We start from the raw sequence: 24,288 nt of genomic DNA, 5'->3' as shown, positions 1-24,288 counted from the left end.
ACGTGTCGATCAAAGTGCGCCCTTGAGAGCAATTAATTTTGTTTGTGCTCGATTCTGTTAGAACATTTTGATGGAGAATGTGTTGTGGGATATTTTGCACCGGAGTGCTGACACAGCAACCTTGATTTATCGATATTTCAGTCGAACTTTCGTGTTTTTTGCCTTTGAAACTGTTGATGAGTGAAAACAATAGAAAATAACAGAGCTTTTAACATATCTGGTAAACTCATGTAAAGCTTATGTAATAAAGCTTTTCAAAGCTCCTTGCAAGTCACGGGGCAAGCTTTTTAAGAAAGCTTATGCTGAAAATACAAGATAAAATTAAGATTCGTTTTGCAATTATTCACTCTATTTGTACAAAGCTAATCAAAACTATACAGTGAGCCAACGCATGTGAATCAGTTAAAAGGAAATAATTGAGCTGACGCAAACCGAGTACGATATAAACAAAGAATGCATCTGATGCATCCGTTGGATGAGCTTTTATGCTCGCTTAGCGCCTGAAGTTAGTTTATTGGTGTGACAAATTCGTAGGTCGAACAAAAAGTAACCTACAATCGATATCAACAGGTAAACGAATATCAGATTACATTGCTTTCATTACAGAGCATAATATTTATTATTCGATGTGGGTTGTGGTTGCAATTAATTAGCATTGACCTGCCACAAACGCCTTCGACACCCTTGCATCGAGCCGTACCTTGGGTGTTTTGAATGTCAAGATCAAATACTCCCTCCGACCGCCACTGTTGCGCACGCTCCATCACTGTCTCTGTTTATCCAACGCTGTTCGCCCACGGTTCCGGACCACGCTCCGAACCCCATCGCCACCGTCATTTATTTCCACCCACTCACCGACGACCGTAAACACATGCCTGATGTCCTGATTCCTGTTGCTCAAATCCTGAGCACCCGTTCATTGAGCGAAGCGAAGCGAGAGGTATGCATGGCAACCGGGCCACAGCAACCTGACAACACAACGATGACGACAGTGGCGGTGCATGGCTCTCCGTGACGTGTGCTCTCGCGCCAATTCAAACGCCCGAGACGAGAGCGAGCGTGTCCTGACGAAGGATGCACGCCACTGACGCTCGCCAGCAGATAGCAACGTCGGCCACCGCCACCAGACAGACTGCAGTGAAGCCTCGTCGCGTGCGGACGTGGCGCTCCCAGAGGACGATCGCTTCGTTCGCTAAAAGTCCTTGCCTTTCCTGCACGGAACCCGTTTAACTGGTCGGATAGCTGTCGTCTTCACACCTGTTTCCTGTGCGCCCGCGAGTGGGTGGTTAAACGAGTGCACGTGTGTCTCAGTTTATGTGTTTGCGAGTGTACCTACCTGTGTGTGTGTGTGTGAGACAACGACTTCCGGCCAAGACCTGATTGCGACTGCTTCATCCCTTTCGCTAGCCAGCAATTAATGTCCCTCCGTTTTCAAACGAATCGCACCTAATTGCTCGATCGCAAAAGGGCACTCCTACTTTGTTACTTTGTGCCCATAGCAGAGCAGTCACTCGACGCTTCTCCGACGATTCCGGTTCGATGTTACCCACGGGACCGCTCTAAGTCACTTCCACCTTTTCCAGCAGATCCCACGTTCCCCCACATTAACTGTGCCATGGTTGATGCGCACTAAAGCCCCTTCGCTGCGCTCCTTCCCAGAGCGATCCTTCCCACACGCGTGCCGAAAAGTGAACGGTGCAACGCGATGTAACGTGCGGCAGGTTGTTGCAGGTGCACAGTTGTCCTCCATCCCGCCAGAACACACGCGCGCGCGCCCGGGTCGGGTGGTGCGTGATTAGAAACCCAACTGCAGCTAAAACGAAATCATAATTAAGTGCTCCCAGCCCTCGTCCTAGCGCGTTCCATAGCGACCATCGCCTGCGGACCTGGTAGCAAACTCGATCGTTCCTGCCAAACTTAACCCGGAACGGTGGAAGTGAATTCCTTTACCGCGTTCCCCGGCATCTGTATTCCGACCACGATGGAACCACCGACCAAGAAGAACACCGTGTCCGAGTTTAGCTACATGCTGCAACGGCAGGTAAGCGAGGTGGACCATTTTCCAGCTCTAACCGTGGGGTTTTCCCAAAGTCCGAAGCGTACGCGAATTCGAGCTAATCATAACTCAGTCGTACACTGTACCGAACCCAAGCAGAGCAGAGCTGCCTTGGTTGCCAATTAATCTTCCAATTCATTCCCGGTTTCACCGTGGCAGAATGTCAATACGACTGTACGATGGAGTGGACCTTCCGTGGACTCTCCGACCTTCCGAATGGGTTTCGAGTTCCGGGACCGTGCCGTGCTAGATCCAAACGAAAAGGACACACACAGTCGCACGATTCGCACGGGCTCCCAATGAGAGCTTTGGATCCCGGTGCGATTTGTCCTCTTTATTGTCTCCTGTTTGCAGTCCCCGTCGCTAAAAGGGATGATAGAAGGCTAATTTATGGATAGCACTTCCGTCTCACTCACTCATTCGCTCGCTTTCTCCCTCTCTCACGTTCGTTGGGTGCTCATTAGGGCGATTTAGAGGGAAATTTGGGATAAATCGCGCTTGGAGCGTCGGTGTGGAGGATCCTTCGTCCAACGTCCATGTTTACATTAGCCCCACCAGCAAAGCGTATCGTCTACACTCCCACGAGCTCTGGGTTGGCATTCCCACGATTACATGGCGCCCGCGACTCGCCCATTACGGAGAACGACGCGCCCAAACTTGCACATGACCTTTAAGCGCTGTTCGCTACTGCTGCAGGCAATTATTGACTTTTCGCGGAGGCGATGGTACAGGAACTTGAACCGAACGTACACCGACCCGAAGGTACAATTGGGGTTAACTTTGCAAACATGGTGGAATGGATGATGCTGGCATTTCCGGTGGAGCTTTTTGGGAAGCAAATTTTTGAATTTTGAAAATGAAAGTAAAAACATTTAAATTAAACCAACACGCCCCGGAAGCGTTCCCCAGCTGGCGGACGGGCGTCTATAGTTGGTCTCAACCACCTTCACGGCACCAGCCACCCGATTCGCGGTGGAAAAGTTTTCCGCGATACGCTCCATCCACCATCGACGGGTGTCGGTCGGAGAAAGGCATCATAAATTATGGCTGAATAACATTCCCCCGGGGGACATTCGGCCGAAAGTGCGCCCAACCAGATCGCACCGTTTCACCGTAGCTCGGTGTTTTAATTCCTGTGGGCGCTGCGGCGCGTGTCGGAATGGCGGACCCATTGGAATCGGACCACTTCCGGAGGACCATCCTCGGGAGTCGTAAATCAAACAATAAACAACTTCTCACGGCCAAGATCGATAGGCCGGACGTTGCCTTGGGCGCATCCCAATGGTAGTAAAAAAAACCCCCACCACGCTAATGGAGCCATCTGCAAATCTCCCTCCGGTTGTACGATTTCTTACATCGGTTGAACATTTGACCGGACGAGTCCGGTTGTTGCTGGAAATTCGCGTTTATTTTCAGCCTCCCTCCCCCCAGCAGCATGACATGATAATTTAGCTTTCATTGCCTTTGTGCTTCTCAGCATGGCCTGCTTAGAAACCAGATTACCGCGTAATGCCACAGTAAAGCGACCGAAATGACGACAGCCGGATGTGGCCGACCGTGCCATTTAGATTACTTGCCATTCTCGTGAGGGCAACATCAAAACATCTACGGGGAGCCATAGCTTTCCGGTGCGCACGTGTGGGCAGACCCCATCGATGATGGGCGCGAGTTCTGACGCAACTTTGGCTCGATTTGTTTGCCGACGCAAGGATCAGTGTAGGCGGTTGGCGAAAAGTTGCTCGCCCTGGATGGATGTTGAAGACAATCTCGGCTCGTTTTCGATACGACGGCTACAGGAAGTTTGTGGTCGAGTCGACCTGGTCTCGATCATTAACACGACAAATACATCATTTTCCACCGAAGACCACCCCCCATTCTGACGTGCAGGCCAAAGTTAGTTTCGTTCTCTCTTCTCAGACATTGATTTCAACCGAAAAACTTTACCACCATCGATTTCCGAAGCCTTAGGAAAGGGTCTTCTGATGGCATGAGTATCGAGTTGGAAAAAAAAGTACACTTCCGCACGTCAACGGAGTTTATTGACAGGCATGTAATCAAATTTCCCACTGCGATTTTCAACCTTACTGCAGCTGGGTTGATGAAGCGAACGCGGAGGTTGGGTGTGTTGAAAAGTTGTGTTTGTTTCGAAAAGGTGTTTCAAAAAGGCAGCTGTATGCGTTTTAGCAACATGAATCCATTTTGAGCACCATGGTGGAACACGTAAAATAGTGAATAAATTTCCGTTCTCGATTCCACTCCATGCTCAACAGTTTTCCACTTAAACAGGATCACCCACACAAAAGCCCCCACCCTCTTCTCTTCCGCCCACTACTTCGACAGGCCCATCGGGTAGATCAAAAGTTTTGCCTCTCGCGTGACTACGGTGAACGTTTTTCCGCAGCTTGTAAGCGCATGCAGCGCGCTGGACCGTAACGCGTGGGGATGGTAATACGAGCTGTAATTTACCATCGCTTTTTTGAGAGTAAATGGCGCCACGAGAGAAACAACAAAAAAAAGGAAACAAAATAAAAACCCACCGCGACGGAAAGTCGTGCTTTTCCCCGGCACCGGTTTCGGTTGCGGGGGTTGAAATTAAGCTTGCTTCAATTAAATGGCTTCAATTTACGGTGCCACGTGAGCTGTTCGCGCCAAGATTAGGCTCGAGCACGACGGAACACGACTCGACGTCCATAAAATGGGGGGCGGCCCATCGAAAAACACACCATTTCTCGGTAGCTCATCCATCCTGTTTTGCGCGGAATTCCTTGGCGTAATGTATGCGAGGTGAGAAACAAACACGACGGCTGGTTTGGTGGAGCCAATTCGACGAACTGCAGGACGATGCCTTCATCATCAAAGCAAATGAATTCGTTTCATTTGCTCGCTTGTCTGTTGCGTTTGTTTGCGCTTTTTAAAGTGCTTCAGTCCTCCATCATGCCAGGTGTTGGCTTGATTTTTTATATCGTCTGCATGGATCACGAGAATGGAATGGTTATCGCACGATACGGGCTGGATGATTATGATGAATTCACTCTGCTATTCTGAGCTGTAACCAGCGTCTTTAAGTTTAATAGAAATGGCACAAAATTACACTAAATGTTAGGCAAAGTTTCAAACGACTTCCAAGCACATTCATGAACACCAGACACCGGTACGCTACCATCAATACCGATAATCCTTATCTTCACTGTCAGATTTTACAACCACAACTGAACTGCACCCACTCGGCTCGGAAGCAGCATCATGTCCAACATCCTTGTGGCCACTTGGCTTTCGCCCAATCCCTGAGCTCCAAGCGAGTGCCGCTTAGTAAAGGCAGATTGATTTGAATTGTGCTGATAATATCCGCCCGTTCCGAGGAACGAGGACATCCCGGCAACGGCCCGGACCATTCTTGGAACCTCTCCCGGGAGAATCGTTTGCCGGTGCCGCTGGAATGGTGGACATTAAGCCCCGCGTAGGGTAACGGTGATAACGTGAACGAGGAAATGGCCAACCGAGACGCCGCGGATGGCGTCCAAGAAGCTAACGAAGCAAACGCAAACATCCACCTGACCTAATGTTACCATTTCTATGCAAAGTGAAAGTAAATAATCCATAATTGAAATCATTGGCATCCGCCGGCTGCCTGGCCCAGTGACCACTTCAACGTGCCTCACCTGATCGTCCTACGGTCGTCGGTATTCCGCGGTCCATGTAATCCGGCGGATGGGATGGCAAAGTTCTTTTATTCTCGTTTCCTTCTTTGTGAAGGAGCGTACATAAAAAAAAACGGGCAAGATAAAGACGGATCACCGCATACGATACCCATCTCACACCTGGTCTTGATCCGTGAAGGTTAACTCTTGCTGCCTGCGATGTTTGCTAATGGCACTGGAAGGAATGTTTTCGACATTCTCGACACCACCACCACCAGACAGACGCACCGGTTCCATTTGTTTCGAAAAGTTCGGTGCCCCAAAGCCGAAAGTATTCCATCACATTTCCGGTCACATTCCGCTGGGGGAGGCTCAACGGCATCCGGCACCGGCATTCAGCCCGGGTGACACCAGGGAAATTACACAGCGAATCCGGAAAACGGGGGATATCACTCATCGGCTGTTCGGCAGCCGGGGATTAGATTTGGGGATTTCACACCATCCGGACCGATTATCGATCTGGCGCCGGGTGAAAATGTGCCTTTCTCTCTTTTATTTTTCGCCACCTTTATTCGAGTCGTGGTGTGTTTTTTGTTTTGTTTTTTCCCCCGAAACACAAACCGGAACGCGGGTACGAATTCTCGGAAAGGATGTTCTCATTTATTTAAACCACCTCGTTGCCCAATGTTTATCAACACGCCGCAGGGTAATCGATTCGGTACGTTGATTTAAAGGCGCTTAGATTGAAAGTGGGAAGCGAACCACGACCGTACAAAAAAAACAATTACAAGCTGTACGCTCGTATTCGCGTTCGTTACATGGCTTTAATTCCCGGAAGAAATCAGGAAAGCGCTTCGTCGTAGGCAACGGCACGTTCCCAGCGGCAGGAAATCTCTTCCCGACTTCGGTGACGTTCAACATTCCCACGAAAACAGACAGCCAGTCGAGGGGGTTGCGAGAAGCCAGCAAAGCGGACGCTCCAACCATTTGTCTGTTGTCAAAATCCTCCCCCATTCCGTCAAGGAGCTTTCATAGCTGCGCGATTCCGACGCGTCCAATCAGGACGGGCTCGATAGCCCCGATCACACCTGTATAAGTACTATTTCCGGTTCCAATTTTCCACCCAAAGCCCTGCAGGAACATGCGACCTGCTTGCTACATTCAAAACGATAGAAGAAACCGGCGTGGTGCTTTTTTTTCTCATTCTCTCGGGGGTGTGATTGATTTTCGTCAAGGCGCCTTTGTCCTCCATTGACGTACACGCAGACGGTTTCCATTTCTATTTGGTGTATTTTTTTTGTGTGTTCCTTTATCCCAATCCTAGCTTGATCGAATGTATTCAAAGAAATAATAAAGAAGCTCGCTAGGAGAGAATCCAAAAAAGCATCACCAACGCCGTTAGATGCTCGGTAGCTTTTGTGCGGAAAATAGGGCGAAATAAAAGCCCCATCCGAAAAAAGTAAAACGAATGGAATACACAAAATTTGATGACCCAATTTGGTTATGCACGTTCTTCGGCATCCATTTGGGGTGTAATTTGGTCTACGTTTCCACTCATTTCCCGGGTCACTTCTTGTTCGTGTGAAACGGTTTTCCAGCAAGCGAAAAACGCACAAGGGGTCAATTTGTTTAAGCACGGTTTAACCGGTAGCAATCGGGGTGCTGATCCGCTCGAACCGCCCCGGGAAGGACAACCCTAAAGGGGTCGAGCACCGATTAGTAGCGTTCGTTTCCGTTAGCGTTCGTTTCCGCCGGCGGTAAACAATCGGTTCCGGTGGAATTTAGTGCGAAACGCTGTTGCGGTGTGCTTGAAGTCGGTAATTTACACGCCTACTTACATCCAGCGACCGTCCCGCGCTCATCAACCACAATCCGTTGAGCAGCGCAATTAGGCGGCCTGTAAGGGAGGATCATGCTCCGGTTCAATCCCGAGGTGAGCTTTTTCTCCCGCAAGCTCGAGTGCGGTGGTCGACAAATCGTTGCGGTGGCAGCAACACGAAAACTCCCACTCAGGCATACACACACATGCACACAGACACGTACACGGAAAACGATTTGTAAACAAAAGCATAAAAATAAACCTGTCGCCCTGTCGCTTCCGGTGTCGACACGAGCCTTCCGTGTGGCGGGTTTTTTTCCTCATGAAGCGTACGAGGAACTTTCACTAACCTCAACAATCACGACCTGAGCGACATGTCGTCTGGAGGGCCGAAATGGTTGTGGTGGGAATCGTTGTTAACGACGGTCAACGCTTGTTCCACCCTTTCAGGATGCCGGCCAACACTTCCACGAGCAATGCCACAAGCCTAACGCACGAAAACATTGCCGAGCAATCGAAAAGTTCTGCCTTACCCAAGCGGCATGGTACGCTTTTGGGCGTCCGTTTTTTTTTTCGCGCTGGTAAAATGGCCATCCGATGAAGCGAATGCAGACCGACCGCGGTAAATAATTGATGCCTTCGTGCTCGTAGAACCATTTTGCACCTGTTAGGTTCAGTCCTCTCGGTTCTCGGTCTTAGAGAGTGGCCAACATAACGATGAAAGGGGTCATTTTTTTCATTCGCCCTTTTTTTTTGGCTCTCGCTTCCAATCTCGTTCGCCACGCACACCGGGGCAGGTTGCCTAGCAACGGAAAACGGTTCGACTGGCGATGATGGAGCGATGCAATGATCGTTTGACATTAACAAATCTTCACGCTCGTTGTGCTTGATTTGGGAAATGCCGCCCCGTATTGTCTGGCGGGTGATAAATGGCGCAAGGATTACGGTGTAGCCAATGATTGAGTGCGCGTGTGTCCGTGACATTGACCCATCGGAGGTTTGCCGTAACCGTAGACGTACACGAAATGGGAGGCTAAATTGTTCTGATTTTGTTATACTGATATGAACATCACATTAACACTTGCCTTTGTTTTTGAATGTGTTTTTAGTTTGACATTTGTCAATCCTGTTTTATCTTGTATATGTATTTACCGATGTTTAAATTGATGAACACCTTTCAAGACAAACAACCATAACAAATTTACACAGTTGAAAAATACTCTTGCTACTGATAATCATTTCAGCATCAGAATTCTTATAAAACCTTTCATTAATTTGGATGTCACAAGTGCAAAAACATGATCAAACTCTCGCTTAAAAGCTGTCACTAGCAGAGAGCCATTTTCTCCATTTGAATCCCCATCAATTGATCCTAACCTCAATCTAAAGCTCACCGAACAAATTACCGGTGCACGGGAATGTCAGAAACGAAATAGAAACCCGGTACACCAGATCAGAGCGGAAACATCTGGAAAGGGCGATAGAAGAATGAGAGAAAAAAAACCTCTACCGGCCGGGTCGGCACGTCTCGAGTATAATTGAAGCTCAGGAATCGATAATTTAATTGAGCGGAAAAATCGTCCACCACAAGCAACAGGACCTCACGCGTAAAGGAGACGTGGGCTAACGAGCTGGGAGGCATGATGAACTCGTTCGGAAAATTCCGCACATTCCGGCACACCACCTCCGGCGGGGTGGGAAATCGTTCACACAGTGCCAGTGACGTTCGTGTCAGCATCTCCACCTTCACCGAAAGGAACGTGTACCGTATAAATTACATTCCAATATCGTCGCCCTAAACGGTTGAGCGTTGGGTGGGAAAGTTGGGACAAAAATGGGCACAAAAAATGGGATATGAGCAACGGGAGGTCATGCATTTCATTCAACTTTCATCTTTCGTGCTTTGCCGCCGACGGGTTGTGAAACTGGCCACGGGAGCGCATCCTTTTAACGTTTTAAGCGTTCATTTTCCCATCATTTTAATGGAACGCCATGGCCTGTTGTGATGTGATAAAATGGAGAACAGAACACCGTACAGATTCGACGGCAATTTAGGCTGATGTACACTTTCCGCCTGCTTTGGCGCAATTTAGAAAGACATTTCTCCCCCATCCACGGTATGGAAACGGCACCATCAAACGGTTGCTTGATTTCGGCCCATTTCACCCACCTCATCACTTGCGAGGCGTGGAAAATGTGCATCGTGCGATAAAGCATTCACGGAAATGTCACCCAATCAAGGGAGGAAAAGGAAATCTATTCTGCCCCGAAGCAACCGGACGACATCAACTTGTAGGCCGGAAAAACGGCAACCCACACAGCCTGTTGCAAGGACCGGCAGGCAGGAAAAACCTTCAGATCAACCCACCACCAAAACTAAAGCAGCAGAGCGAAAAAATCCCCGCTCTAGCGACTGGTTCAACGAAGGGAATGGTCGGAAAAATTGGAGGAAAAACACACAACATCCAAATCTCGTTCCCCGGCAGCCGTAGAAGGCGTAATAAAATGAATTAACTCATTCAGTTTTCGTGCCAACTGACGCTCGGAAGAAGCTGGAAACAGCCGGGAACCCGAGGGCGATAGCGAAGAGTCTCCGCTAGCCTAATGAATACAAATTGAGTTTTCGGATTTTCTTCCCACTACCACCGCCACCACTCCCGGTCCGGCAACCACGAGGTTCGGGCTGCAACTGATCCGAACACCGGCGAAATGTGCCACAAACGCTATGGAAGCTGAAGTGGCAGAGAAGGACAAGAAAAATAAACTAGCACGAAATACTACAAAATATTAAGCTGCGAATCGGCGAGCCCTTCCAGACGATGGAGGCGCCTGGTGGTTGTGGGACCGAACGTTCCGAAACTGCTGAAAACTAGCTCCCAGCTTGGCCAGCCACCTAACCATGCTGGAAAGCAACATGTTATTGGATGCGCCTCCATTAGCCGTGTGTGTGCGTGTGGGTTTGTGCGAGTGTGTGCCTGTGGGTAAGTGTCGGATTTTTCGCCTCGAAACAAACGATTTGGATGCTCGTAGCCGAAGCTTGAGCATAAAATATTTAGCACCAACTTACGGCGAGCAACTTGATCGCTGCCGTGTCGGTCCGGCATCTTTGAAGGTTTCATCCCGTTCCGTGTTGGTTGAAGGCATCCTTTTCAGGCACTTACCTACGCTTGATCGAACACGGAGTGGCTTAATTTTTGGCCTTGGCATCTCGTGTTAGCTCAAAGGAGCCCGGTAACCGACACTACGGAATGGTGCTACCGTGCAAGAGACGTGCAATTTCCCGTCCATGAAACGATGATATGTGATTACCTAAGACGGAGCGGGTCAATAGAAACGGCCCGGTTACGTTGGATGAACGAGAGATTAATTCGATTCCGCTCGCCTTGCGTAGCTATTATGGTGGAGGAAGAAAAGCTGACATCCACTATTAATAATACCGCACGAGGGCCGGCGTGGAAATCGGAGCTTTCGTGCGTTACATCATAATATTATGAGTTTCGTAGAAAACGAGAAATGTTACTTTTTGGCGCTCATACCCAGAAGTGGTTTTTTTTCTTTTGTGCCATAAAATCTTTACGGCGTTAGCTTAAATTAAATTATCTACTTAATGCTTCATCGTGTGAAATTTTCACTTTTCTTCCATCGAAATTGCCATACACCCATGCAAGCTTCCCGCAAGCTATGGTTGCGTGTTAGGGTACTAAAAAAAGCGAATAAACTCGTGAGTGATGTGCGGTGGCTAACGGCCGTAATGTGTTTCCTCTCGCTGCAAACACAACCCACGTTTTCCACGAAACCGCATACGCAGTCGCGCAATATCGACAGCGAGGTTCGTGCGCGATAAACAAGCGCGATTTAATTACGGCGATATCGAAAATGCAATTAAACCGCACACCACCACCGAACGATACAGCGATGAAAATAGAATAATCCTTGCGCGGAATGAGCTGCATATTATTTCATTTCGCCCGCCATTGGACGCTTTCCCGACGTGGAACGCGATTACCCGGCATTAAGCGGTGTCTATCCGATGTGGTGCGATGTGTGTTCGGTATGGAGCGAAACCCTTATTCCCTTTAAGCCGTGAAAAAGACCGGCTTTAACGTCGTTGTGCACGTCTTAATTTTAATCACCACCAAACCCGTACTCTCCCCATGGGGTCCTGAATGGGGCTCATTAAACGCGATAGCGATCCCGATCGGCTTCATTGTTGCACCACACTGGAAGACACCGTTCGTGCAACCATCTGAGGCCTCGCAATCATCCCTAAACCGCCGGCACGAACACCAATGCCAGGGAGCTAAAGCAGATGCTCCCACACGCTCCTCCTCCCACGATCGGGTGCTTGATTGATGGGTTTCACAATCAACGACCGATTTTCACCGGCAACGGGATGTTCAACTCCCACCTCCCAAAGGATGCAACCTCCGCACGTAACGAGTGCGATTCGAGCGATCCGGAAAGCGTACTCGAAGTGAAATAAAACTCAAAACTCGAAACCCCAACACGATGGTGCCGCTATTCATTTCGCTTCCGGGGACCAGCTCAGTCAAGAGATGCTCGAACGTGTGTCGATCAATATCGCCCCGGGTGCTCGAGCAAACGAGATGGGAGAACCAAAATAAAAAAGACCACGACAAGCTGCAATTGCAATTTCCGTCGGCGAACGGTGGCGTTTTGCACACAATTGAACCGTGCATTGTTCGATTTGGTGGTGTTCGGGTGCTGGTGAATTGGTGAAAAAGGGTTGCCCTCTTGAACACCATTTTCAAGATGCTGCCTGTAAGAATGTGAGTAACTACTTCGTTCCGGTAGCACCTGCGTGGCGTGAATGCAACCGAGTACAAGCGTGGAAATTTACTGATTGCCTCAACCCCCAAAAGGGACGCTATATCGGGTTGCATCAGCACTCTCGAGGAAAGCGAATCCATCGCTACTGGGCCAGTATCGAGGACGAGCTACCGAAAACTGCATCGCTGAACACTGAACGAACAGCGAGCTGAACCATCACTCGCAAGCAATCGCCTGACGGATGAACGCGCCCGTGGGTCGATTTACATGCTCGGTGAAGGAAAAACTTCCCTTCTCAAGCGAAACGTCGTGGCATGCAAACAGATGCGCCGCGATGCACGATGGCGTTCTTTCTCACGCCATCACCGATTGGCGAAAGGGAGTTCTAGCGTGATAACGGAGAAAAAAAAACAGCTCGAAAGCGTACGCTCTTCACCATCACGCTCAGCTTCAACAAGTTGAATCGAAACTGGTTCGTTTTATTCTCACCCGTCGGGCGACTGCAGGCTGCATACGAAATGTGTGCACGTGAGCAAGCTCAAAATAGATCATCATCCCATTTGCATATAAATAATGCCGCTTTTCGATGCACCTGCACGTCGGAAGCTGTTGTTTCCATTCCGAGGTCTTAATGAATATTTCGGTAGACGTCTTTTGTTTCTCCATTCGGAATCGGAATTCTTTTGCCCACCGGTTCGTTCGTATTTCAAGCAGGGGTTTCGACGTGACTCGATTGGCAATACCTCAAGCACAAACGAGACCCAAGAGTTCGGACCACAAAAACCAGACCGGTGTGTCGAGACGGGATGTGAAATTGGAGCTTTTCTTTTTGCATTCTTCCCGGGGCCAATATTTCATCGCACCCGACGGGTTGGAATTCCATCCGGCTGGCTGTCGTTTCGAATGGCGCTTATCCTGCCGTTCAGCGGACCAGTAAAACGATTAAAAACCGATCGAACCGATAGCTAATCCCATCATCCCGTCAACTGCCACGCCATGGCACGATCGATTGGGCTCGTAAATCTTACGAACATCTTTCATCATTCACGATAGACGTCAGCAGCGTATCGGGATCGTAACGCACACGCTAGGCTTTCTTTTATTTTGCGTCCAAACGCAAGCAATTCCTCACATGCGTGTGTTAAATTCACTTGCTCTTTTTTCTTTCAAACCCAAACCGGTGTTGAGGGTTAAAAATAGACAACAGCAAAAAACACTTTATCGTCCGTTTGCGCTTTATTGCACACGTGGGAGAGAAAAACATTCCCACGTAACGTAAAGCCGCCGGAAAAAAACAGAAAGACACTGTCATCCTTACCGGTTGGTTCTCGTTTGTGGTATGTGTGTGTGTGTGTGAGTATGTGAAGGATGAACGTGGCTCCGAAGAGTGATTATGCCCCCTTCCATCCGGCAAACCGGGAAACTTCTGCCATTGTGCCACGACAATGCGGCGCGTTATTGCACGAAACGGTTCGCTTTCCCAGCGATAGAATTAAGTTTTGCCGCGGAAATGACCGTTACTGCTCGTCCGCTACCGGGTCTCGACCAAGCCGGTCGGCACGCGTTCGTTCTATTTTCACGCTTCATAATGCCGACGTAATCACGTCGCATAAACGTCGGTTGGTGAGAGAAGAGAAGCGAGCAGCATAACGGCGAAAAGAAATGCCCTCTCGAGATGGTGAAGAAAAACGCGCCAAACTCGCCAAAAGGACGCATGATGGTGTGTTTAATGCTGGCGATGACGATGCCCAGTCGGCTTGGAAGGTGGTTGTCTTTTTTACGCTTTCGTGGGTGTGCGTATTGCATTTTTTGTTTTGCTCCTTTAGAGTGCTTCTCGGTAACCTTTGGCCTTACCCATTCGGTGACATCTCGATCCGGTTTAGAGCCGTTCCAAACCGAACCCTGTCTGGTAGCGGTTAACTGAGCTCAATCCGTACCGACAATATGCCGGAAGGACACAAAAATAAGTACAACAAAACCGAAGAAACCCAAAAGAGCTTTATCGCGTGCCGCTGTGCATCGGATTCGTTTCTTTGTGACGTCACGAGAAAGCAGGCAAATGAACTTCTCTTCGGCGTGAAAGAATTCGCTTCGTTGGAGCACCCAAAATGGATAGTGATAAAATGAACGCTCCCTTTTTTTTATTCTCCTCAACCACGAGCAAATCGGTGGTATTCAGATGTGCCATTGTTCGCATTCCTGGCACGTTCCACGGCAACAAGCAATCAGCTGTGGTCAATGGGACGGGAACAAACGGGTATTCACTTCCTGTTTCGTAACGGTTATGGCACCCGTTTTGTACCAAGCACGATCTTCGAGAGCATGATTTCGAATTGAACTTTTTATGAGCGACAAATAAATGCAAACTATTTCTCACCATCTGGATGCCATCCTCGGCCGGGGGTGCTTAGAAGCTTAGTCCTTTTCCAAGTCCCACGGAAATGGTGGATGGAATAAATTCTCATTAAGAATCTTAAGATTACGGAGCTTTCCATCTGGTGCTTGTTATTACCCCTATCGGGTGTCTATATTTTCCAATTTATGGCTTCTTTGAAAGAAAACCACGAGCCATAAATATAGTTTAAGTCACCTCTACCAGTAGCTCATTCCGTAACTGCCTTCGATTTTATGTTCACCTTCCACCGCATTTACAGATGCAAAACCTGCCCCGAGTACCTGCCGCAGCTGCAAATGCGTCACAAGGGAGTTTGTTATGTTCGCTTTTCCTCGCGGAATTACCCCCACAATAGAGACCGATGGTTGTAGCCCGAAAGCATAACCACGCTCTCGCGAGAAATAGCACCAACATTCATCATCGAGCGGCACCCTTCGAGACGCTCGAGCGTATTTCTACATGCTTACTTTCACGCCTTCCCAATGCCACAGCCATTGATATTCATGGTGGTGAGCTGCAGCGATCCGTAGTGGATTTAAGCCTACCGTCTGCCCGGCTTGTGGTTGCTCCCGCGGCTATTCTTCAGAATGGAGGCGCCCAGTACTTGACCTTCCGCATGAGAATCACCCTCGATGGAGGCGCCTGGTGTTTGCATGTGTAGTGCTTGAGGCTCAACGGCAACGTTTCAGAAAGCCAGATCCGGGCTGTTGGTGGTGGCGCGCAAACACCGGGCAACCGAGAAGGATCATCGGTAACCGAAGTGTTTGGGTAGAACCGATGGTACACATTGCCCGAAGCCTCCTGGGTTGGATAAATGGGAGGAAATAAAGCTAACTCGGCTGTGTCGTTCATCAGTGTAAACATCCACCAGCCTGCAGGGGTATGGAAGCAAATGCTGTGATTTCAATCTTCTCCTGGGGCGGAATTCCCGGTGGAGCTAAGTTTTGCTTCAATCATGCATACATTTGTCACGTTGCCAAATGTGACGCGGTGAAATAACCTTCCAAATTTAGTCCTTCGCTACACGTGTATTTCTCGTGAATTTATTGAGTATAATACGTTGGAAATCATCATCATCTTTTATTTTGTGCACACACGGTAAGTAAGTTCTCCATTTCGTTTCAGGGCAGCGACGATTCGGCTGAAGTGAACGCTTTCGATGACATCAACTCCTTGGTGAAGGTAAATAACGTCGAATCGTCCCCGAGCGTATCCACTTTTTCTTTCCAGCTATTTCACTGACTTTTCATTTCTACCGATTACTTCATACGCTTGATTTCGTGAAGGATTTTTCAGACGAAGGACCACTTTACTCAATGATTTCATGAGTCCATAAAGTTAAGGCTTTTCATCAACATCATTATAAATATGATGTCATAATCACTTGTAGATTGTTCTTCAAAAACAAAGATAAATGCACAAATCATTTTCAAACGGATTTCAAAATACCACCATAGCAATTTAAAACATAAAAATTGTCTAAAATTAAACAACACAACAAGAATAATGTTCATTTGTACAAAGTCTTTTTCAATTTTTGATGGTTTTCAATTTTTTATTCAATAAAAAGCAGTTACTCAAGGACAAACTCCCTTTCCCGCTCGAGGATGGCATATTTCGAGCGAAATAAAAATGGCATAAAAATCAAATACCCATCCCGGTTGAGGGCCACTACATCCCAGCGCAAGTCATTTCCAGAGCATGAAGTGATGAAGGATACGCTCATCAGTCTGTTTTGTCGTTGGGCAAAACTTATCATCGCTTCTGCACTTTCTCGCACTCTCATTGCTGTTTTTTTTTTTTGCTCGGCCCTTTTAAACCCCGTCGATGGTCGATTTTAGCCGTAGTTAGGACCGGGAATGATTTCGGGATTTTTCTACTCTTTTCTCTCTCTCAATTTCTCTCCTCTCACTCTTCGCCGTTGATACGAACGTCCGTGCGGAGTTTCCGAGTATCCCCAGCACGAAACGACACCGCCCGCATGCACATGACGTTTCGTTAATTGAGTTCAAGCCAATTTCTCTTCCGGCAAGCGAATCCACGAGCAGTCCCTGCGCACATCACCGGGTGACCATCGTTTCATTGCTCCCCGGGGGTGGTTTGAGCGACAGGACAACGTTTTCGGAGGTGATATGAATAAATAATTGTGCTGACGCGCGATGTCTCATAGAACTCCATTACAGTGCAGCGGGTGCTTTAAATTATGATTATAACTGGTAAATGGGCGCTTAGCAGCAGCTATTTGGAGTGTAAATTTTCATCCCCATCCCGCCAACGTTTGCTTGGGAAAGTGGCACACTCAACCATAGACAAGCGTGACCTTCTGCTGCTTGAATCGCAGTAACCTTTGCCCACGCCGTCGTTAGGCAAATTCGAACTCCAGCCGTATTTTGGTGCCGTTTTTCGCCGCAAACCCAGCATTAGGGCTTCATTTTTATCAGTTTTCAATCACACCACCCCATAAATTATGCCCCAATCGCCCTTCGCCACCCATCAACCCCTCCCACCAGAACCCAATTAGCTTGCGGAAGGAAAATTGCTCATTAAAATGCGGACCCCATTTTATTTACCGGCTGACCGGCCACCAATTGCCCACCGGCTTCCCGACTCGATGGTAACGGTTTTTCCGGTTTCTTCTAACCCAAACACCGACCCCCGGCGTCACTCGTGCTCCACCAGCGAGAAGCGAACCAGGGCAAAACAACGGAAGCCTTATCATCGCTGCCGCAAGCTTCCTTCAACTACATCAACTCCATCGTCGGCAGCGGCGTCATCGGCATCCCGTACGCGCTCCATCGGGCCGGTTTTGGGCTCGGTCTGTTTCTGCTGGTGATTGTCGCCACCATAACGGACTACTCGCTGATTTTGATGGTAAGTAGAAGCGGCCTGGTGGAAGATAATTAATTTCTAGCCGTAAAAGCGCCATGTTATTACAACCCGCCAATGTGGCATCGCCGAGAGATGCCGGTGAAGGAGGCATTTTTCAATAATAAAACGCGCCACTATAACGCGGGTTCGTCCAAACTCACCCATGCACGCCATAGATAATGCCACGAGGGAAACTTTGCACCTAAACATTCAATCATGGTGCGTGCACACCCGTAGCCGCAAGGTTTCGCCGCGTTTTATTAGCTTTATTGTTTTCTTTTTTTCGTTCACCACTCGCATTAAACTGATCGTCTCACCATCCAATCATAATGGTGAACCTCCGCCACCATAACACGGCGGGATTAACACCCTCCACCAACATCCGTATAGGGTGTTAGGGGCGAGTCGAAGGCTGCGATTCAATTCTTATCCATCAGGCTCGCTAAAGTGATGGTTATTGGGTCGCATGTTTACAAATTCATAACCCACATCAAGGCGTCGGCTAGCCGGGAGAACACACCATTCCCATCCCAAATGCCCGAGAAGGGCTCTGTGTGGGTTCCCAAAAGCCCCAAAAATAGGACCAACCGTGACGGTCCGAAGTTTTCCTATCAAGCGCCATGCCAGCGAGACCCGATTTCCCGCAGCCCGCCGATTGTTTGCATTTGATCCGCATAGGAAGCGTCCCGGCGCATGATGGGGTGCGGAAAACTTTTCAAAATCAGGTAAAAACCGTCCCAGGATGTACGACGGCTGGGTACGCTGAAATGGAAAAATAACGATCTTTAAAGCCCCCAAAATTGACACCACCCGGCCTCCTGGGCAGGCGTTGATGGCGCAAAGCTCGGGACCACAGCTTTTCCATGCCGCGGGATGACGTTTTTCACAATTTTCGGGAATTTTATTAATGCGTAATGAAACGTGAGCGCACGTGCGCTTGCCTTCCTGGGGCCGTAAGGGAGAAAAAAACCTCACGTCGATCAAAATACGATCCACCTTGCGGTACTAAACTGCCCGCCGGCCGTAGTAGTAGGCCGTTCCATTTTCCACAGCCTTCTTCGACGGCATTCCGACCACATTCAAGTCTCAACACATACATCCGCACCTTGGTGGAATTCGCGCGAAGGAAAATGCTGCCGGTAATCCTGCCGCGCGCGCACCGGGAATTATTTGCATACGCTCCAGAAAAGTGAGCCATTTTTTTTTTGAGAACATCGCCCACTGTACAGATCGGTACGGCGCGCAAGCAGCATTAGCATAATTTATTCAGCAACGCGACCGCGGCGCGATGAACGAAATAAACCAGCGCTTCAAGGAAGTCACCGGTTTGCAGAATCCTACCGAAAATGGATCGGTAAAGCGAAGGAAGGATGCTCCAAACGAATGCGACAGGAACCGGTGTCCGCAAGGTAATAACCGCAAGGAGCAAACGAAAATGCCTGGAAAAAATAGAACGCCAAGCTTACTGCACTTGCCCTTGGGTTCCCTTTTCTCGCTGATCCCGCTGATCGGACCGGATCGGCAGTAGAGTTGGCAAGGCAACAACCGAATCCGAAAGCAACGAAAAAAAAAACAACACTGAGAAAATCTCATTTCCTAATGACACGATTCTCGGTCCACGCCACAGCGTCGGAAGTTGGGAAATGCACAGCACATCGCACCGAATCCTGGAGCATTGCTGGTTTGAAGGAAAACTTTTCCCGTCGTTTTTTTTTCTTTTTTTGCTCTCCCACTCTACACTCTTAAAGGACACGGTGGGAAAGTTAGTCCACAACAAGATAATTTCAATCGAAACAGCAAACCAACGGTGATAGTGGACAGAATCAAGAGGGACCCGGGACGTGAAAGAAGGTTCAAGAAATAAACTTTTCTTCACACTTTGCCTCGCGATAATCTCCCGCGAGAGTCAGCATCGCACGGCCGGGTCATGGGCCCGTTTTGCTCGAACCGGAAACAACGCCTCGCTTTGGTGGAGGTCCTTTTTGGGGCGATGCTGTTTGATGTGCCGCCCAGATGGCCCACGCGGAAGCAGAACAAAGCCTTCGCTGGTCCTTGGGGCTTTATTGCTTTGCATTATGAACTCGAGATGCTCAAAATGTAATTTTCCGTACAGAATGGTTTCCACATCCGGGTCGGGCGCTTTTGTTCCACACTGAGTGATAGTTTTTCACGCAAGGACATCATGGTGCATTGGTCCTTTTGCAACCCGCCTCTGTCACGTGTCATACGGTGAATATCCTGCGGGTGATAAAAGGAAGCAAAAAACAGCTCCCAAAACCCCGGACACACACAGCAACACTGCCCGAAGGACATTCAACTGGCTACCGGACCACAAAGGACGAATGCAAAACTATGCGATCCATTAGTGACCCCGCCGTCGTGGATACGTGTCCCTTCGAGACGGCCATTGTGCGCCATCATTCATCCGCACTGCTCGTGGGCGTACACGTTCGCATTCGTTAAGATTGCTTTTTAATCGCATTACGGTGAAGAGGAAAATTAGTGACGCTTCGTCAGGTGACGCACGCCTGCCTTGGCCCCTTTGTGGATAAGGAGGAAAACAAAGCCAAAGGGAAAGGCAAAACAAAAAACAAGTAAATGGCGCACCCACATACGAACAAAGGGCACCACCAGCCAGAGAACGTGTGCTTTGTTTGCCTCTTCAAAAACCCTCCCCCATCAGGACGTGGAAAAGGGTGCTGGGTGTTGAAATTTTGAATGAAGCCCAGCCAGCCCACACTTGCCCTTAAGCCCTTGCCGAGCCCGTCCGACGAGCCGCTCCCGTGGGAGGCTCTGCGAGGAGATCGCGTGTGCCAGCAATAAACTCCTTCCACATTCGCACTCACGCGAACGGGACTTGCGTTGGAGTGGATTTGGGGCTTGGAGGGTGCTTGCGAAACTGAAACGCGTTACCCACCCACCCACGCATCCACCCATCGGCTCAGCGCACGGTAGCATAAGCGGTGCTTTTTGTGAATGAATAAAATATACCACAAGCGGGAGCGAGCTTCTACACGCGTGGAGTGCATCCCTCTTGCATTCGGCAAAGAACGCGACTGTTCTTTAATGGGGATGAGGAGATGAGAGCTTTCTTCTTCTCTCCCTACCACGCCTACACCCACACCATCAACGGGTGTTTGTGATGGTTCATAAATTGAGAAAGAAAATGCCTCCGGAGGCGTCGTCGCCGCGTGTTTCACTTATCGTTTTGGTTGTTCGGCAAATGAAAACAGTTTCCATCAACACTCGGCCTTAAACCTTAAAGCAACCCCAGCGTGGGTGTCTGGCTGACAATGGGGCCTCCACCCCCACGTTCCCCCTAGTATCGTTTTGCTACCCCGAAGAAAAGAATAAAACATCCCGAGTCCTTATCGCAGTGACGCTCTCCCGCTCTAAACGGGCGCCATACTGATTAATAGTTACGATAAGGGATGAGATTGTGCCGGAAAATGGGTTCTAAGCGATGGCATAATTCATGCGCACCGGTCCCTCCCAAGTGGGTGGCACACTCATTCCTGCCCCACCTTGATCCTGGCCCAGCTTTGGCTTTGAAATTAATGCACGCAAACCCGTTTATGATTGTTTATGGCTTTTAAGGAGGAACACTTGTTTTAATTACTTGGCTTGGTATGATTGGGAAATTTACATCGCAACCGCGTGGAAAATGGCACCTCCACCTGGAATGGGTTTAACCATAAACCGTTAGCGGGCGAGCGTGGTTTTATAACGAACGGTATTTAAATGTGAGCATACCGGTGAATTTTAAATGACCGAATGGGTTTATTATGAAAAATTCTCACGCTCCCCGCGTTTGGGGTGGGAAAATCCGGTGAGTTCTGCCGCAGGTGTATCCCGTCTATGGTGTGGTCTGTTGCAGCATTCCCTAACCTATCTTTCTCGCTTTTTAACTCTCAAACCTCTCTCTCTCTTTCTCTCTCTCTGTCTTTCTCTCTATCACTGCATCATTTTTCCAATCCCTCCGGCAGGTTCGCTGCGGCCACTTGAGCGGCAGATTCAGCTACCCAGGCGTGATGGAGGCGGCGTACGGCAAGGGCGGCTACTATCTGCTATCGCTGCTGCAATTTATGTACCCCTTTTTAGGTGAGTTGAGCTCCCATTCCCCCACCCACGCACCCATCCAACGTGATACCAACAGGTACCGAAGCGTGCTCGCGTGAGGAAAAAATAAACCCCCACCGTACGGATACGCGGAGGTCACAAGAAAAAAAGATTAAAACCACAACCAGTACCGAGAACGGTACGAAGCGCACGGTGAGTCAAAATGCAATCACGTTTTTGCAACCCCGGGGGTTTCCAAAAAACTACACGAAACACCGGCGGGCGCGTGACCACGCGAGCACACCCGATGGAAGGTTGAGCCAAAATTGCGCTTTTTCAGCGATGAGAGACAGGCGGCAGCAGCAGCAGAAAAAAAAACCCCAACCCCGTCGAGATCTGTAGCGGATGGTGTGCGAAAGGAAAAACCACCACACCCCACACACACACGTAGCGGGAACGTGAAAAGTAGCATGCCGCATCCTGCGGAGCTGTCTTTTTAAAAACACCGTTATGGGAACCAACGAACGAGAGAAAATAAAAACACACTGCGCCCCCTGGCGGTGGGGACCACACGCGTAACAAAGGCAACCCGTGGGGGGTTTGTTCGGTTTGGGGTTTTTTTTCCCACGACCGGGGGCTGGATGCGGGAGGCCACTTTACTGGTAAAACATTAATGGCACCACTCGAGCAGGTGAATGCTCGGTGCGTGATTTATTTCCAGCCAACCAGCGATGGCACCAGCAACAAGCTCATCATCCTGGTGCTGTTGCCTTGTTGTCTGTTGTTGTTGGAAAAACCTTCCCTTATTGCACACACAAAAGCATGAAGCAGCATTCTCAACCGACCCTGAGCAGCTCCGTGTCAACTTTGGTCGTGTTTCGAACCAAAGAAACACTAGCTAATTAGTGTGCGTAATCTAATAAAAATGTTCCAAACGCCCACCAGCTCACCCTTTTTACGATTGTGCGGGTGTGGGCTTATTCAATTAAAACTTTCCCTTCCGGCCCAAGGTGTCCTTCCCAACTAGCCCCCGAGTCGATCGGTTGATGAATTACAACGGCCTTCTGAACGGCGCCGTACGAGCGGTAGTTTGGGTGAATTGTTTTAAGGACATTTCAGAGTCTGGCATCCTCAACGGACGTTCGGCTTTGTTTGCAACGCCATCTCATGCGTCGTTCGGGCGCTGTTACTTCTTACTCCCTCTCCAGCTATGATATCGTACAATGTCGTCGTCGGGGACACGCTGTCGAAGGTCCTGGTGCGCTTCGTGCCATCCTGGGGCAGCTCGATGGGTATGGTCCGGTTCGGTGTGGTGCTCGTCGTCACGGTGTTCGTCGTGATACCGCTCTGCCTGTACAAGAACGTGTCCCGGCTGGCAAAGGCCAGCTTTCTCAGCCTCGCCTGCGTGGTGCTCATCCTGATGGCCGTCGTTTACAGGCTCCTATCGGGCGATTACGGTGTCGTGTAAGTATCGCGTACAGCCCATCACGAGTGCTTCTCCTTCCATTGAGTCTTATGCTCTCTCTCTCGCTCTCTCTCTCTCTCTCTCTCTCTCTCTCTCTCTCATTCTCCAGCCCAGACACACCAGAATCGTGGCGATTCGCCCACAGCGATTTGATTCCGGCCGTCGGCATCATGGCGTTCGGTGAGTAAACGTCCCCTCGAAGGAGTCATCCTGAGCCGTGCATTGTACTGAGTTGTGCATTGTGTGTTTGCAGCATTCATGTGCCACCACAACACGTTCCTCGTGTACCAGTCGATGCAGAACGCCACCATGGAGCGCTGGGAAAAGGTGACACACATCTCCGTGGGGTTTGCGTGGCTGGTGGCAGCTTTCTTCGGTATTGCCGGTTACTGCACGTTTCGGGCACTGTCACAGGGTAATCCACCTCACAGCGGGCGCTTATGTCTGTCCGTCTGTCTGACACAGCCATTTCTCGCACCTTCTAGGTGACCTGCTGGAAAACTACTGCTGGGACGATGACCTGATGAACTTTGCGCGCGTGTTGTTCTCGGTCTCGATTTTGCTCACGTTTCCCATCGAGTGTTTTGTATCGCGCGAGATCGTACGCACGCAAATTCGGCGGTTTTATTCACACGAGGTCGTCGAGTATGATACGGACAAGGACCCAAGCCATGTGACCGGTGAGGAGGACGACCGCAAGTCGATGATCACCACGCTTGTCATCGTGTTTTCCGCGTTCATTATATCGCCCTACACCGAATGTCTCGGGCCGGTGCTGGAGCTCAATGTAAGCTGCGGGTCGTTGGGTTAGCACTTCTTGTGTACCAGTTAAGCAATGGATCTCTTTCCCGTTCTCTTTTGCAGGGACTGTTGGCGGCGATTCCACTGGCGTATGTCCTGCCTGGGCTGGCTTACATCCAGCTGAGTCCACACTCACTGTTCAGTCAAGAGAAACTGCCCGCGGCTGGATTGGTGCTGTTTGGAACGATCGTAACCATCTCGGGTGCGGCTATCCTGATGCCGAACCTGATCGGAGACTGCCGAACAGGCATCATCATGGGCTACTGTAAGGACGACGAGCTGGCCATTAACGGGACGACACTGGTAGCCTCCACGATGGAGCCAAACTGCGCGACGGACAAGATTTAAAAGCCAAAAGCTCAAACCAACCAACCAGAAGCAAAGCATCACAATCAA

The 24,288-nt window shown here is 49.4% G+C and overlaps 1 protein-coding gene across 1 annotated transcript; it reads left to right on the top strand.

Moving 5' to 3' along the window:
- The first annotated feature begins 1,981 nt into the window (after positions 1-1,981).
- LOC128725870 (putative sodium-coupled neutral amino acid transporter 11) lies at positions 1,982-24,240 on the top strand. Its single transcript, XM_053819640.1, has 9 exons — positions 1,982-2,041; positions 15,825-15,881; positions 17,379-17,570; positions 21,554-21,668; positions 22,835-23,090; positions 23,201-23,271; positions 23,345-23,506; positions 23,577-23,878; positions 23,956-24,240. The coding sequence occupies exons 1-9, from the start codon at positions 1,982-1,984 to the stop codon at positions 24,238-24,240; spliced, it is 1,500 nt and encodes a 499-aa protein (XP_053675615.1).
- The last annotated feature ends 48 nt before the right edge of the window (positions 24,241-24,288 follow it).

Source organism: Anopheles nili, chromosome 3 (genome assembly GCF_943737925.1).
Source record: "Anopheles nili chromosome 3, idAnoNiliSN_F5_01, whole genome shotgun sequence".
Lineage (NCBI taxonomy): Eukaryota > Metazoa > Arthropoda > Insecta > Diptera > Culicidae > Anopheles > Anopheles nili.
The sequence above is the reverse complement of the archived record's forward strand: the minus strand, read 5'-3'. Positions and strand labels throughout refer to the sequence as shown.